Raw genomic sequence first — 16,108 nt, forward strand, 5'->3', positions numbered from 1 at the left:
TCCTTCATACCAACCTCCCCCCAGACTTTCCAAAAAGCAAGTTGACTTGGATTACTTGCTTGACTTGCTTGGTTTAAACCAAGCAAGCAAGTCAAGTAAGAGCTGGGCAGCTAAGCAAGCAAGTCAAGTCAAGATACTTTGCTTGCTTGGCTTACTTGGTTTACTTGGTTGTTTTAGCGTTACTGTGATGAGGGTGCTAAAACTGCTGTACGGTAGATGTCGCGATGGTTTTGAAGTGTTGCAGTTGCCTCGGTTGAGTCCCAAACAGGCTAAGCGGCTATCAAATAACGTTAGCCTTAGTCTAGCGCATTGCTCCAATCTCGACGTACGCCTGTCTAGAAGCCTATCGCAATGCAGTATCCCCTATAGCAACGCGTTTTCCAGTGATTTATACTGCCCTGATACCCCCAATATGGCCAAACGTCGCCTACCACAAACTTCTGCTCGGAGCAAACGTACGAAAGTAGCCGCTGCCACCAACAACGTCGCCTCAACTCCTGAGGCTTCACCTGAGCCTGCATCTAAGCCTGCATCTAAGCCTAGACCTCAGCGTCGATCACCTCGCAAAACCCTAGCTGCCGCAAGCCAGGCTAACGCCTCGCCGCCAATACCTACCTTCGAGTTGCAGTTCTTAGAGTCGCAGGCGGAGGCTGAGATTGTCGCGCCCACCGAGGGCAGCCGAGCTGGCACGGTGGCTACAACTGAGGCTGGAGAGGGTGGTCAGGATGAGACAAACAGCGCACTAGTTGAGAACTTTGACGGCATTGACTGGGCACGTTTACCTGATTTTATCAAGCCATTGGCGCGTTCTAAGCGCCCAAAAAGTTGGATCTTTCAGTATGGCTACCGCGTTGTTGAGCGCCATGCTACATCTCGAATCTGGTTTGTGTGCAAGTACTGCCATGTACACAAAACTATCGACGCTGGCCGTGGTGGTTTGTTTAACATTACTCAGGCTACAACCTCAGCAGCCACCCATCTCAGCCAACCAAAGCCTGGCCACAACCTTACGAAAGATGGCCCAAAGTTAGCGCAGAGAGCTCGAGGCCAGCTGTCGTTGCGGCAAGCTTTTGACGCTGGTTTAGACGTACAACAAAACACTGCTAACGCGTTTGGAAACTTCGACGTAGAGGGCTTTCGAACAGCCACTGTCATGTGGCTTGTTAACCGAAACCACCCGCTCAGCGAACTTACGACGCCTGATTTTAGAGAGATGATGAGATTTGCCAACCCAGAGGCAGAGGCAGCGTTGTGGGTAAGTAATACCAGCGTTTCTACCTTTGTGATGAGGTTGTTCCGGTCTATACGACCGCAAGTTATCGACACCCTGTCAGGCTCAGTAAGCAAAATACACGTAAGCTTTGATGGCTGGACAACAAAGGGTGGTAAACGTGGCTTCTTTGGAGTAGTCGCTCACTTTGCCGACGCAGCTGGAATAATACGAGACTTACCAATCGATCTGCCTGAGCTCGCTGGCGCCCACACCGGTGAGGCTATTGCCAAAGCTATCTCGACGACGCTCTCAGCATACGGAATAACAAGCGACCGATTAGGCTATTTTGTACTCGACAACGCTACCAACAACGACACTGCGATCGCCGCGCTCGCGCGCGAGTACGAATTTGAGTCCGCTCACCGGCGCCTCCGCTGCAGTTGTCACACGCTTAACCTCATCGGCCAGGCTATTATATTTGGCACCAACAAAGACGCCTACGGCAACACTCAAGAGCAGTACAATACCGAGGAGCAGTATATGCGAGAGTGGCGGAAAGATGGCCCTATTGGAGTGCTAGTTGACGTCATCAACTATATCAAAACGCCGCAACAGTACGAGCTTTTTCGTGGCTACCAGCGCCTTGCCAACAACAACCTGCCTGCTGAAGGGCGTCTCAAAGTACTCGAGCCAGTCAAGCCTGTCGTCACTCGCTGGAACTCATACTATGCTGCTTTTGAGCGCGCTACCAAGCTTCAAGCCGCGTATAACTTGTACGCTGAGCATCATATCAATAGGGTTATCCTTGAAGATGCGCACGCTGCGCAGCGGAATAATAAGCGGCCCGACGCCCCAAACTGGATGAGATCAACTGGGCTCCGAGCTGCTGACTGGGCGGTGATTGCAGAGTACCAGGACTGCTTAGAGCCGCTCAAGTACGCCACAAAACGCCTCGAGGGACGCTCTAAGGATGGCAAATACGGCGCAATCTATGAGGTTATACCCGTTTTTGAGTACGTACTCAGCAAGCTTGAGGCCCGGGCGCGCCCGTTCGAGCACGTCGACTTCAACGCTCATGCCGAGGCTCCAGAGGATCACCTCAACGTCAACCTCCGCGCCGCGTGGAGCAAAGCCAACGACTACTACAACAAGCTCGACGACTCGCCCGCTTACTACGCCGCTGTTTGCCTACACCCGTACTACAAGAACTACTGCGATGTGGCGTGGGCAGACAAAGCTGATTGGCTTACTAGTGCCAACGCGTCGTTCCAACAGCTTTGGGCGGCATACAAACCTCAACGAGCACGCCAGCGGTATACAACTGCGCCGAGTAGCAACAACATAGACGAGGCAATTATTGCTATACTTAGCCGCAACAATGACCGAGAGGCTCCACTTGACGAGTTTGAGCGCTGGAAAACACAAGAGCCGCAGTGGACGCAGGAGCAGTACAACGCAGATGGAAATCCTGTCCAATACTGGATACAACTACTGCCGAAATACCCGCATTTAGCGCAGTTTGCAATCGATATCATGACTATCCCAGCATCAAGCAGCGACTGTGAGCGCCTCTTCAGTGAGCTTGGCGACCTTCTTGAACCTAAACGACGTGCTCTGGGCAGTGAGCTACTCGCAGCTCTTCAATTAGTAAGGTCATGGGTGCGAGCTGGTTATAAACCGTACAACTGTAGCGAGGCTAAGCTTTCAGATGAGCAGCTTGTAGGAGATTACAACATACTAGAGTGTAGACTCCGCAACAATCAATTCAATCCGGTCACTCTCCTAGACCCACTTACCTATCTAGGTAGGGCTTAAACTCCTATAGGTAACTACTAGGCTTAAAGCGGTAATCAATCAATCCAATCTGAACCTTCTAGGACCCACTTAATTGATTGTTGCGGACTGTGCTAGAGTGGAACACTGAGTTTTGGTAATTTGTATGTAGCTTAATCTCTTTGTAGTAGTCAAGTAATCCAAGTACTTGCAAGTAATACAAGCAAGTCAAGCAAGTAAAAAAATCACCCCAAGCAAGTCAAGTAAAGCCTATGTTTGAACCAAGCAAGTCAAGTTTAGAGCGGTGACTTGCTTTACTTGCTTGTTGGAAAGTCTGCCTCCCCCTACGGCTGTAGAACGCCTCATCAAACCACCGCATGATTGCCTAGGCTATTACCACATTTCCTTGCATCGGAAGTTGCATATGCGATTGGAGAATATATTTAAGAACATGTGGTTCTAAAGTATCTAAGTAAAAAGGGCACGTAGGGTATCGTTGCAAAAGCCGCAGTGGGGGCCAGAACTGCCGTCCCGATGCGCCAGCCCAGAAGCTACGTCGACAGTAACACAACAAGCCTCCACCAGACGTTATTTTTATCATCTCTGGTGACGCATCCCTAAAGTATACTGCATCCTATACAGCATTGTCGAGTTGAGTCAGTAATCTGCGTCGAAACTCGACATTCCTGCCCAAACATACCTAGGTAGGAGGTACTTTCCAGTCTGGAAGATTGCTTTTAGGTGGCGATATTAAAAACTTTCCATATCATCGTTTGGCATCGTTTGGGAGCGGCGGTTTTAGGGGTCGCTGTCCCGATGCAGTTGACTGTACCATAGTACCATTTTGAGTGCCGCCCTCAACACCGCCCTATTCCCACCCATCTGCTTTTTTTATCCATCAAGTACACAAAAACAACACTTTGTGTCATTCAGAGTTAGTTTTATTTTCGCTGTTGAGCTAGCCAGCAAATAATCGGTTGAAACGCATATCCGCGCGTCAAAATGGACCAGAAAGAGGAGCGGCAGCTGCGGGCGTCAGCATCCATTCTCACTTACCACCAATGACCAGGTCTATGATTTCAACCATCATATTCTACAACGTATCTGCTTGAGCCCAGATCTGATGTAAACAGGAGCCCTGAGGATTCGACGATGACGTCTTCGGTGCATCGGTATCGTGGTTAGGGATCGATCTTTGAGTGGAACGCAGACTTGGATTGAAGATACATGCTGGGGATTGATACGAGTCACCTTATCGCGATCTATCGAGGGATTATCTGGTAAAGATACCTCACTTGACAATGATCCGATCGCGTCTCTGACCACCTGTCATGCAAGCTACGCGCGGTACACCTTAGACGCCTAGCATCTCCAACCTGATCTTGAACTCCTTTACGTCAAACAGTGCCTACTGCCATGAATAATGCTCGTTATTAACCCACAAGGGCGTATCTTTGGCGATACTGCCATCAGTGTCATACCACAACAGACTAGCAATGCTCTCTTCTCCACGTTCCACGATAGTGTGCTGGATTCCAGTTCGGTCCATTAACTCCGATACTAAGGGCGATGGGTCCCACAATCTGACGACATCCAGCTTCCATTCACTAGCTTCGGCCTGCGCAGCTTGTAGTATAGCTTTTAGAGACTCGACTTGTTCCTCGTACACCTCTTGAGCGGGTCGTTTTGCAGCATCTGAAGGAAGCCTCGTGGCAGTCTCGTCGATCTCCAAGACTAAGCGCAGTATGTATAATACATTGTTTTTGGGTTCGACGTCGTGACGGCCATAGTACCGGTGTGCCCAAAGTGCCCACATCTGATTGCCTGGTGAACCGACTATGGCGCCTTTTACCGTTGGTAACTTTCCAAAGAGATGGTTACAGGCAAAGGTCTCCTTTGCGAAATGCCAGTACATATTATCCAAATCTGGGATGATTGTGAACCGCGTCTTGATCTCTTCTGTAGGTACAGCCATGCGAGATCGAACGATGACTTCGTCGCGCCTACACAAGCCTTCGAGGTCTTCTTCGGTGACTGGCTTAGCGATTGACGGCCATGAGATAGCTTCTGGTTGAATCTCAACATGAAGATTCGTCGCGTTCGGGTGCCACCCTAGTTGGGCGTAATACTCTTTTCCAATGTCAGAGTATAGGGTAGTACCCATGCATGGTAGAGTCTCCTTTTGCCATTTGTATAGCACCTTGGCCATTTCACTCATCATGCGCGATGCATAACCCCGACGACGATATGGTGGGGCGCAAAATACACTAGCGATCGTGTGGACCATATTATCGCTGACTACACCGTTGCTGTCACTGGTGAGGGAACGCTTGTAGAAGCTTTCGCAAGAACATAGGATGTGACGCTCGCCAGGAGCTTGGTCCTTGTGGACAAGTATCCAGATGGTCAGTCCTCCATCACGGGCCACGGGAACCGTAGTAAGGTACAACGACTCTTCCAGATACAGAGAGGGCGTGAGCGATTCGACCCATGCAACAGAACTGTTCTTCCAAATGGCGACACACTCCTCCAGGGTAGGATGTCGGAGGACAAGGTCGCGGCTGCTCGAGGACGGTAGATCGTCATCCGAGGTACCGACCATGGCGATGCGCTTCTTATTGTTCACGCTGATTCCAGTAGGGACACTTTCGGTATCAACTATCTGAGGGTAGGTCAGAAAAGGTGTATGTATACCAAAAGGAGAAAGTTGCTGATACCTTGTATACTCGTTTGCAATAAGCCTGTTTTAAGAGAGTACTTAAATGCCACAAGTGGATTTACCTTTACTTACAGGAAGTTATGTACCGGTACCACCATGTTATACCTAGGTAGCCAGGAGATGCGAAATGAAACACGTGATTATGCGTGATGCGTATCGGACGGCAGACGGAAGGAGCAAAATCCTGGAGTGTCATGCTGCGTGGACTCAAGGGCCGAGGTAAAAGGCGGGGTACCTGTTGGATCGCTTGCTGACAGGGCTACCCCGGAAAGCATGCAGTAGCAGCCACAACCCACTCCATGGCTCCCGAATCGGAAAGCTACTACCTATTCAGCGTGGTGCAGATTTGACGTCGCGAAAAAGAATGTCAGTTCGACATTTTACAATGATCTACGCCCTCTACTAACCTCGTACCAAAGTTGTTTATACGTTCAAAAATGCCACTGTATATGAAGGCCTTGGACGGATCCAAGCGCAGATTCTGTGTCACGGAAGTAACTCCGAAAATCATAATACATCTCCAGAAGCCATCGACATGTTTCTTCAGTATTTGATAGGGACTAAAGAGCATATGAAAGTAGCGCAATTATCAGGAAGAAGTTCCATAATATCTTACTATCAGTCTTTGAGACAGGGTGTTTAAAAAGCTCGGTAGGGCTCTCGTTCCAGCACTACATACTCATGTAATAAGCAAGCTAATGGGCGAGATAGAAAGACATTTGTCGCTCTTGCTAGGCAAAGATACATTTCTACTATCCTTACCCCAAGGCATGGTGGAAAGAACCTGCTGCTGCGGCACAATGACTACACCTTGAGGCACTCCAAGCGATATATCAGCTTCGATTCGTAGGTTCAACGACTTCCAAAAATACCTCTTAGTAAGACATGACGATCGGTGCTGCTGATCTAAGGGACTTTGTGCACAAAGAGTGAGATAAACTGGTTGTGCAAGTCATCACTACGTGCAGAGTCTATCCTTGGAAGACACCAGAGAGTACAGAGAAGTTCTGAAATCCACCGTTTCAAGAACGCAAAAATCTATGACCTTTAAATGAATATGCTACGTTGGGAAGTATCTCTGGTGCCTCGATGCGCAGTGAGGGACACTGGTCAAGCAGAACGGTTTTACTCCGTATCATAGTAAGCGCTAACACATGGACACGCCGGCACAGCGCGGGTGTTTTGGTTCAAAGATATCCTCGTGTAGCACATGATGAGATTGGTCAACTTCCACATGTCAGATACGATTTGCGTTGGCTGGGAGATGTTACTAAGTCTCGAGCTACCGGGCGGTGTGGGATACGATGCATCCATCACCATCACAACCAATTCCGGCTCATCAGACCAGCTCCTAGGATGCACATTTGTCCAGACGCTACCCCCGAGTAAGTTCCCCGTGGGTTGGCTTGATCTGCCATTTGTGCATAAAGTCTCACATCCCCCCATGAAAGATGGAATAGTAGATTGAATGATCTGCAATACCACTGTTACTGAACCTGTATTTATCTACCTACGCAAAGCAGACTCATACAAGAACTTTCTCAAAAATTAAACTTTCTACCGCAATTACGATGTAGTTCCCGAGAATTGCCCTAAGCATCATGCTCTCAATTGGTGCCGCAAACGCCGCTGCAGTAGCCAGTCCCAAGTATAAGGAAAACGACGGAGAACCAGTGGTCTGCAAGCTTTGTCAACCCGGCAATAGTCTCCGTGTAAGTGAAATGAAGTTCGCCATTGACCATTTCTCAAAAGTCTGACTGGTATTCGCCTTAGTGCCTTGAATCTTGTGGTTGGAATATATACTGGCAACCGACTTGCAGTAAGCCTTGTAAATAGTGAGTACTTAGTTCATCACTCTGTGTAATCTATCTAGAAGGACGCTAACGTGAACTGCTAGAGGAGCAGCAACTTCGGCGACAAGATGAAGTAGGCCGGTTGTGCAAGTCACTGTGTAAAGGCCTTTCTGTAGAAGCGATTCGGAGAAAATAGAACACGTTAGAGGCGACTATGCCAGAGATTTATACCTTCTTAAACTGCTGTCGATGGTGTTTTGTAGAAAGTGTGTTTGACGTCTTGTTTTTGCACGATGGGATGTCGATCAGTAAAGTGATTCTAACATGGTTGGCAAGCGAGCGGCCCACCCAAAAACACACCAAAAAGCGGAGTTTTGGCAACAGAATATCTCAACAACCACCAAATAGATTTTTCTTAAAATCTTACTGTGAAGCTGCACACACATAAGCATGTAGATTCTATAGTTACAGGGCTATAGCTAACTTAGTTGTAGAGTTGTTAAGCAAAAACGAAAAATTTCCGCTTTTTTAGCCTCCAAATTCTATATCTCTACATCTAGAGTAGCTAGGGCCCTATAATCATAGAATCTTATAGAATTATAATCCTAGAGTTCTAGTAAAACCTTTAAGAAAAATCTATTAGGTGGTTGTTAAGATATTGAGTTGCCAAAACTCCGCTTTTTGGTGTGTTTTTGGGTGGGCCGCTCGCTTGCCAACCATGTTACTCCGTGTTACGGTAAGCGTAAGTCGAAGCGCTAACCAAATGACTTCATGGAGTGACACGGAGGCTCTCATGTAGAAAGATCTCCACATGGCACAATACACATTTAGTCAATTCTCTATGTTCTCGTGTATGCGTCATACGATTGGTCCAATCCTTTCGCATCTTCATGTAATACGTGGTACAACTGGTTGACTCACTTTATTTCGGGCAATTCAAGAGTCTAAAAAGCTTGGTAGTGCTCTCATCGAAATCCTGTAAGCGATAGTTCTTCAATTTGGTAAGCAAGGATAGTTCCACCTGGATTTGCCCTTCAGGTTTCGGTTGTGGTTAAATTCGTACGTCATCAAGTGTCCTAGACAGTTTATCGAACAGGAGACACTGAATAGAACCGCTAAATGGGAACCAGTCACTTCACCCATGATTTCGATGTCCTCTACAATCACCATCGACGTTCCTTTCCAAGTCGCGATATCGTGTATTTCCTTGCAATCTCTAGTATTTATCGATTGCTATATTGAGTACCTTCATGAAACTATGAACCGAGTACAAAGTATACAGCATACGTATATTGCCTTCTAGAAAACACTCTTTCCCAACAGCCCACACACGCACCTCACCATCCATTCTATCCCCCATACCTACCAATTAAACCACTCCAACCCTCTAACCATTCTGTCACATATATACCCCGTAACCAAAGCATAAGCTCTTTTGTGCACCAAATCGATCACCTGCTCATTGATCGGCCAGATCCACGGCAACGCACTCACGCCCGCACTATTCTCCACTACCTGATCCATCAACAGCCTAATCCCCGTATGCATAAACGCCGCAACGGGACCAATATACCGTAGAACGACATGATGGAACGGACAGGTCCCGCCAGCATGCCCATGCCAAAGTGGTGTAGGTGGTTTAGTAAATCGGAGTGCTTAGCGTAAAAGTCTGGAGACACGGAGAAGTGGTTGCCAATTGTACGGGCGGGGACGTAAGAAGAGGGACGTTGGATAAAGAGCTGCTCGAGTTTGTTGGTGCCGGTCATGCTGTGAGGGTTAATTTGGGTGAATGGGAAGGAGGAAGGCGACGTACACGAGGGCGCCCATGAAGCCGGCTCCGATGCCAATGGCGACTGCGCGACCGAAACCGACACGAGGCAACTCGGAAAAGTTGGCTTTGGGGTCAGGGTAGGAGAATGTTCCATGGTGAGTGTGGTGTTGAGCAGACTTGTCAACAATCAATCAATCCATCAATCAATCACTAGGACACCCAAAAAAACCTCAAATCAATCAAATCAATCACGACTCCGAAAAAATTTCAATCAAACCAATCTATAGAGTTGTGATTGATTGATTGATTGACGTGATTGATGGTGTCAACATTGGTCTCGATATTGGACTCGATATTGGACAATATCGGACAATTTGGTGTCGACATTGACACTAATGTCGACATTGCCCGTGTTAATCCACTCAAAACTCCAAATCGGGCAATAGTCTAACCCAATTAGGTAATAACTCATACACCATCAATCGTCAATCAATCAGTTTTTTGGGGGCTATCAAATCAATCAAATCAATCACGACGCCAAAAAATTGTCAATCAAACCAATCTCGAGCTTCATGATTGATTGATTTGATTGTTGACAAGTCTGGTGTTGAGGCATGTTGGGCGTCTTGCTGTGTTATTCTAAGGTACGGATGGGTTTGGATTGGAGTATAGTTCAACGCAAGAATGCCTCAGAAAGTGAGTGGTAAATTATGTTATTATTCTAGATTCTGGGATTGAAGTTGGCATTGCGACACCGCGTGATGAGTTCTTTTGTTCACATTGACGTCACGCATTGTCAAAGCTACTGGGAGGGACGAAGGAACACCAACAAGAATACAATACTTGTGGTTACAGTTGGCTCTATCATCACAATGCCAGTTTGAAGCAGACATAGAAACAACAGCGTAAGTATAATAATAGTGAGATTCAGATGTTCAGAAAAAAGACAAGGTGATCGCCGGTTAACCCGTCCAAGACCGTCATTTCAACTCAACAGACTAAAATACCTAGATACTAGGTACTTCTAAAGAATTCACATCGAGAGCTTGTTCATTTGAATCAGCTATGTCGCTGATGTCGTCTCTATCTCGATGCATATGCGCCTCCGCGTCGGCCAGGCAGACCTCGGGGTCGAACACTTCCAAGGTTTACATTCTCCATTGCTGTGATAGGCTTGGTTTTTAAGATAAGAATCTGTATATATTGGCCGCGTTCTTATTCATAGGCCCAGAGTTCTGAAACCAAGATGATGTTTCAAGTCGTCTACTCTCAGGTAATCCTGGGTCCGAGTTTAGAAATCTGTGTACTGACACGTTCAACTAAGTTCTTAACGAATTACATTAACTTAAAGATTAGATCGCTCTAGTATAATATTTCCATTATTATATGTTAGTACTTGTTCCCTAATCCGTCTATTACATCGGTGATGATATATGTTCTGTCCTGTGTGTAGCCTGTGCATCTTTCCTTGCTAGATCTTTCGGGTTCATCGGTAGATTTACAAGGTGTTAAGTAGATCATTGCAACAGTAACCTTCTTTGATCCCAATATATTCAGTGCCGTCTGCATTGTCAGTACTGAGTGATTCTTGTGCACTGACCTCGGATACGATCGGTGACTGGTATGTCATTTACTAAGAACAAAGCGGGTTGAATGATAACAGCTTCTTCCTCGTGTTCAATTCATGCACGACGAGTACAACGAAACTTATCAACCCCTATTCTTTTCTCGTGATTTATAGTGCTTTATTGTAGGTCCAGGAGCCGGCTGCAAAAGCTTTACGGGGCTTATCCGATTTGAAGGTCGTAGTAGATTAGATACAATGAACTACAAGTGTAACTTGCCTAAGAGAACTAATGGGGTAGCCCGTGGTTTGTGGTTTGTGGTTTGTTACACTGCGAGTGAATTTGTCGGGAACTGAGTGTGAAAGTGCGAAAGTGATTGCAAGTTGAATCATCTCAAGAGAACCTAAGCCCAAACTCTACGATAGTTACCAAGCGATCAATCGAAAGTGCTTTTATATCGGAACATGTAAGATTGAACAAGCGTATGCATAAAAACCACCGCTACGTGTCGACGTAATCCTTGGTCTACCCAGATCTCCTCTTTGTTTCACAATTAGGCAATAATATCGCCATCAAGACCCCCAAAGAAGACCATGGCATACAGAATTTGCATCCTCGTGTTTTACCGGAGGAAGGTCTTTGTTATATGTCGGGATGCCGTTAACGTCATGGGCCCTATAGTATCCCCCCCGGGCAGCTCTTTTGCAAGCATTACTCCACTCTTCGCCGCCGATGAAGCCGTTAGGACGACCACTTCGGCACTAAGAAAGTTAGAAGATATATACATAAGACTAGTGTAACCTACACGACCAGTTTCCTTGATGTACTATAGAACATTAGTATACTAAACCAATGACATTTTAGAAGATAATTACCCTGCCGCGGCCTTCTACGCAGGTAAAGAACGTCAACTCCCAATTATACCCCCAAGTGCCTGTAGAGTCCGGACTATGACAATCGCATTCATCGTACCAATCCGCGGTAGCAAGAGACAGAATAAACGGTATAGCGGAAATGAAACGCATGATGGTGGAATGCTTTTGAAGAAGAAGACTCTTAGTAGGTGGTGCTTCCTAAGATGGTGTGTGGTGTAACAGAGTTTCCGAGAAAGTCCATCTCTTTATGTCATTTTCTCAGGTCCATATCTACGAGAGAGTACTGATCAGCAAGACTAGTGATGAAATTCCAGCAAGACTACTGGTGACATTCCAGCAAGACTACTGGTGACATTCCAGCAAGACTACTGGTGACATTCCAGCAAGACTACTGGTGACATTCCAACATGGCATTGTTCTGAATGTCTCGGGCCAGATCTGATGGGTGATCTACGTGCGTGGAGCCTGAGAGTTTTCTCGGCGCCGCGATCTGGATTATGTACCTCTCAACTACAGGAGTAAAAATCTTCATGAGTTTTGTTAGAGCTGATGCTGATGGGCACGTGCAAGTAAGCACTAGATGATTCGCGCAGAGAGGGGACCTGATCTATTGGCTAAAATACTCGTACATGGCGCGTTACTTGCTCTCTCGGAAAACCTTCGCGGTTAGTAGTAACGTCGGTGCGATGTTTCCCCAGAGTTTCCATTCTTGTGAGCGAGATATACGTCGGGAACACAGGCGAGCGGGCGTTCGGCAGCCTCTCGGTATGACTGTTTTGTGGGAAAAACGTGGTTTGTGTAGTGGGAAGATGTTGATCTTGCATAGAGAAAGGAAAGAAATTCATAGGCTTGTGAACAACAACCAATTGGGTGCAGCTTGAGACATCCATACCATGTTTTACATTTTTATTCACGAAGCTGCCTCAGAATACTACGCTCGGGTGTTTGTCCCGTTCTAGTGCCTACGTAGTCGGCTAACTTTGACCGTTTGTAGCGGCCGCTACTTTCTCCTGCAGAGCGGTACACACAATACCGCCGTAATTTGAAGAAAAAGCTGCAAGCATGAGTCTCGGGATTGGAGCTTCTATTTTTTCCCTTTCTTTTTCTCATCGCCGTCTTTACCCTCTTTGGTATAACCACCCAAGACCAACGCTTCTCTTGCCGCCGTGTTGATAATACGGAAGCGATCGGGACCTAATAGGATGCCGCCATACCATCTTGTGACGATAACCATAACGTTCCATACATCCATCAGTTGCATCAAGTGCAGCATGCGTGACCCAGCCGCAGTCTCGCCGTCGTCATCACAATCTTGATAGCTCGTGTCGTTGGGGCCTTTGATTCGCCAGGCAGTCATATTGTGAGTGGCACGAGCAGCCTTCTTGTCTGTCGCTAAGAGATGCGCAACATACTGTCTAGCTTGGGCGGGGGACGACACCGGAGCCACACGAGCTAGGAAGACTGACTTCTTCTCGGTAAGGGCAGGTGCAACAACCCAGGGCGGTTCTGGTCCAAGATCGATAGATACATCAGCAGTACCACGTGAAGATCCATCTTCCTCGGAGTGTTTAGTTTCATGCTGGTCGTGCAGCTGGAGGTCTCCTTGTTCTTCCGCTTGCTCTAACGCTTCTCTTGCTTCCTCGACGAGATCATAGACGCACGCGTCGCCGGGTTGATATATCTTTGCCAGAACATTTCTGACTACTTCAACTGCACGATTACCCATGCCCTTGGGTACATCCTGCCCGACGCTCTGAGTGCCTAGTATCGATGGCGGGGCATCTGGGTAGTCTGCTGGAAATTCTATGCGAAGGGTGATTGATGGCAGATACGGTAGTCGCAAGCTATAGACTCTCGCATCTTGCTCAATAGGTGACAAGGTACCTTCGTCGAAGATGGCGTTAAGAGACGTGACTTCGTCCTGAATGGCGGTGTTGGCGGACATGGTTGTGGTTGCCATGGCCGAAATGGCGGGATTACACCGGGTAGGAAACGCGCTAGCCAAGTGAGGCTAGCGTGATGGCATCGAAGCTGCGAAATATATCCAACGCGTCTTGGTTCTCTTTACGTCGTCAACACACACCTGACGCCGCTTGCCGAACCTTACGTTGCCCGTTATGGCGCCCAACAACGATGTCGAGAAGCGCGCGCTGAGCATGCTAACTATATCGCAGATAAAGTTTAGAGAGGCAATGAAAAAAGAGGATACCGAAGCTCGTCTACCGCCGATCTCAGTCGAAGTCAGCTCGCAACTTTTCAGCTGCATAGGTGCTGTTCTTCAGCAGAACACGCGTGTAAACGTCCAGGTATCTAATTTTGAAATCATCGATCACATGGACCCGGGAACAATCTAATGCGCCCACCGTAGAAATGTACAGAATGGATTGTGGAGCACGTAGCTCCCTCCAAGTCTCGCATCGCCATTCTTGGCGACTATCTGGTCGCAGTGGCCAAGTCGATTGTAGTAGATGAGGGCGCGTCAAAGATTGCGAAGGGAGCAATTCGCAAGCGCATGGACCTTGTACAGATTGTCAGCGACGCGCTCCACACTGACAAGTTTCATCGCCGTGGCGCAATGAAGGGACTTCTTTCGCAAGAATCTTGGGGTTTCACCCTTGAGCTCATCGAGCATGTCGCCACATGCATCAAGGAGGGAGGCACAAGCTTCGAAAGGAAGCTGAAAGCACTCATCAACTGCTGGACTGTCAACAGCCTTATGAGCACCGAGGGACTGCAAGCCTGCCGAGAGAAGGCAAAGGAAACATTGTTCTTGGCGCAAGGTGGCACCGTGGCCCCCAAGCGCAAGTATCTCCTACCAGAATACCATGGCGACAAGACTGCCCCATGGTACGAGCTCCCCGCCTCGTACATGCTCGAGCCAATGATCAGGCACCCAAGGAGTCCTATCGACCCGGCCCAGATCAAGATCCAGAAGTTCGATAAGAAGCCCGCCAGCCCCCATGTGCGCAACCTGCTGGACAACTACTTCGAGAATATCGATCTTCAATACAAACCGACGGGCGATAACCCAACCGGCGAGACGACCAAGCACAGACTGTCACTGGACCCTATTGGTCAGTTAGTCAAGCAAGACAAAAACACGGGCGAGAAGGTTATAGTAGCGAATGGCTACGGATGGTCTCCGAAGTTCTGTCAAGACATGCAGGCTCATGGGTTTCCAGAGAGTATCAAGATTGCACGGGAAGACAACGAGCGTATGGGAGATACAGATGCCATCGTACCCGTACCCGTACCACGTCGCGACGGCCGAGACGATCGTTGGCGCCAACAGACGCCTTCAGACTCACGAAGATACAGTCGCAGTCCCAGTCGCCGTAGTTCCGTATCCTCGTATGACAGTCCATCCCGTCCTAGACGTTCAAGGTCTCCTCGCGATCGAACACGGAATCGCGGCATGGCCTCGCCTAGGCCTAACCAGAGGGCGCCTGATCAGCGCGGTCATGGTCAGGGTAACGAGAGTAGAGGACCAGGTAACAACCAGTATCCGGCACCGCCCAGGGCAGCTCCCAGCGGACAGCAGTACACTCAGCCACCGGCTCCGCAGCCGGGCCAGTTTCAAGGACAGTTCGGCATTCCCACTCCTCCGTTCGGCGTTCCCCCACCTCCTCCAGTGCAGTCACAAGGACGTGGTGGTTTCATGCCGCCTCCCCCTTCTATGAGTCACAACGTCGCATGGCCACCTCCGCCTCCAAACATGAATGCGCCGCCGAACGGCCCGCAGCATGGCAATCAATACGGTAACAACTTTGGCCAGGGCAATAACGCAGGTTACGGCAACAACACTGGTTATGGTAACCGAGGTGGCTATGGTAACAACGGCGCATACGGCCAGAACCGCAGCGGCTCTCCAGGTGGACGTGGTTATCATCGCGGGGGATACAACAACAGGGGTGGATGGAGGGGCAATGGCCGTAGTAGATATTGAGAGTAGGATGTGCAAGGACATGCAACACAATGCAGGTGTTTCATTTGGCGAGACTTTCAGGGTCCACGACTCTATACTACAAGTACTCGACATGAGCGGGGTAATGCTCGGGCAGAAAGCAGATGGTAAGGCAGATGGTCATTTCAGAATCGGTGGGTTGTTCAGGCTGCGAAAAGTTATCTGATGATTATCTGGTTGAGCTTTGTGGAGGGGCTGATGCGATTGTGTGGTAGCGAAGACCACAGTATGTGAGAGAGTACCGAAGTGCTTGTAGCTTGCCCAAGGATGCAATGAAATAAACTATGATAGACTCTGATGAAGTACGATTCGGTGAAGATGCTACTTGACATGTCTCCTAGTTATACAGGATCGTTCTTCATGTTGTCACCCCACGCGTCGCGACGCGTTCACAGCGGACATGTCCTAGTCAAGCTAGGCTCGGATAGTCCCGAG

The 16,108-nt window shown here is 48.2% G+C and overlaps 7 protein-coding genes across 7 annotated transcripts; 4 read left to right on the forward strand and 3 right to left on the reverse strand.

Annotated features, from left to right (window-relative positions):
• Positions 1-412: 412 nt before the first annotated feature.
• On the forward strand, positions 413-3,028 carry PtrM4_131260 (uncharacterized protein; the record flags this gene model as incomplete). The annotated part of the gene is made up of 1 exon (XM_066109025.1): positions 413-3,028. One exon carries the CDS (start codon positions 413-415, stop codon positions 3,026-3,028), a length of 2,616 nt encoding a protein of 871 aa, XP_065961017.1.
• A 1,366-nt stretch (positions 3,029-4,394) lies between these two features.
• Positions 4,395-5,588, reverse strand: PtrM4_131270 (putative lysine acetyltransferase protein; the record flags this gene model as incomplete). The annotated part of the gene is made up of 1 exon (XM_001941146.2): positions 4,395-5,588. One exon carries the CDS (start codon positions 5,586-5,588, stop codon positions 4,395-4,397), a length of 1,194 nt encoding a protein of 397 aa, XP_001941181.2.
• Positions 5,589-7,306: 1,718 nt separating this feature from the next.
• Positions 7,307-7,541, forward strand: PtrM4_131280 (uncharacterized protein; the record flags this gene model as incomplete). Its single annotated transcript, XM_066109026.1, has 2 exons — positions 7,307-7,417; positions 7,479-7,541. The coding sequence occupies 2 exons, from the start codon at positions 7,307-7,309 to the stop codon at positions 7,539-7,541; spliced, it is 174 nt and encodes a 57-aa protein (XP_065961018.1).
• A 1,458-nt stretch (positions 7,542-8,999) lies between these two features.
• PtrM4_131290 (uncharacterized protein) lies at positions 9,000-11,859 on the reverse strand (the record flags this gene model as incomplete). Its single annotated transcript, XM_066109027.1, has 6 exons — positions 9,000-9,004; positions 9,072-9,265; positions 9,312-9,393; positions 11,550-11,595; positions 11,640-11,660; positions 11,710-11,859. The coding sequence occupies 6 exons, from the start codon at positions 11,857-11,859 to the stop codon at positions 9,000-9,002; spliced, it is 498 nt and encodes a 165-aa protein (XP_065961019.1).
• Positions 11,860-12,793: 934 nt separating this feature from the next.
• PtrM4_131300 (UPF0029 domain containing protein) lies at positions 12,794-13,654 on the reverse strand (the record flags this gene model as incomplete). The annotated part of the gene is made up of 1 exon (XM_001941149.2): positions 12,794-13,654. One exon carries the CDS (start codon positions 13,652-13,654, stop codon positions 12,794-12,796), a length of 861 nt encoding a protein of 286 aa, XP_001941184.1.
• Positions 13,655-13,826: 172 nt separating this feature from the next.
• Positions 13,827-14,063, forward strand: PtrM4_131310 (uncharacterized protein; the record flags this gene model as incomplete). The annotated part of the gene is made up of 1 exon (XM_066109028.1): positions 13,827-14,063. The coding sequence occupies one exon, from the start codon at positions 13,827-13,829 to the stop codon at positions 14,061-14,063; it is 237 nt and encodes a 78-aa protein (XP_065961020.1).
• Positions 14,064-14,221: 158 nt separating this feature from the next.
• On the forward strand, positions 14,222-15,655 carry PtrM4_131320 (Drf-FH1 multi-domain protein; the record flags this gene model as incomplete). The annotated part of the gene is made up of 1 exon (XM_001941150.2): positions 14,222-15,655. The coding sequence occupies one exon, from the start codon at positions 14,222-14,224 to the stop codon at positions 15,653-15,655; it is 1,434 nt and encodes a 477-aa protein (XP_001941185.2).
• Positions 15,656-16,108: the final 453 nt, after the last annotated feature.

The sequence above is a fragment of the Pyrenophora tritici-repentis genome, chromosome 7 (assembly GCF_003171515.1).
Source record: "Pyrenophora tritici-repentis strain M4 chromosome 7, whole genome shotgun sequence".
In the NCBI taxonomy this organism is placed as follows: domain Eukaryota; kingdom Fungi; phylum Ascomycota; class Dothideomycetes; order Pleosporales; family Pleosporaceae; genus Pyrenophora; species Pyrenophora tritici-repentis.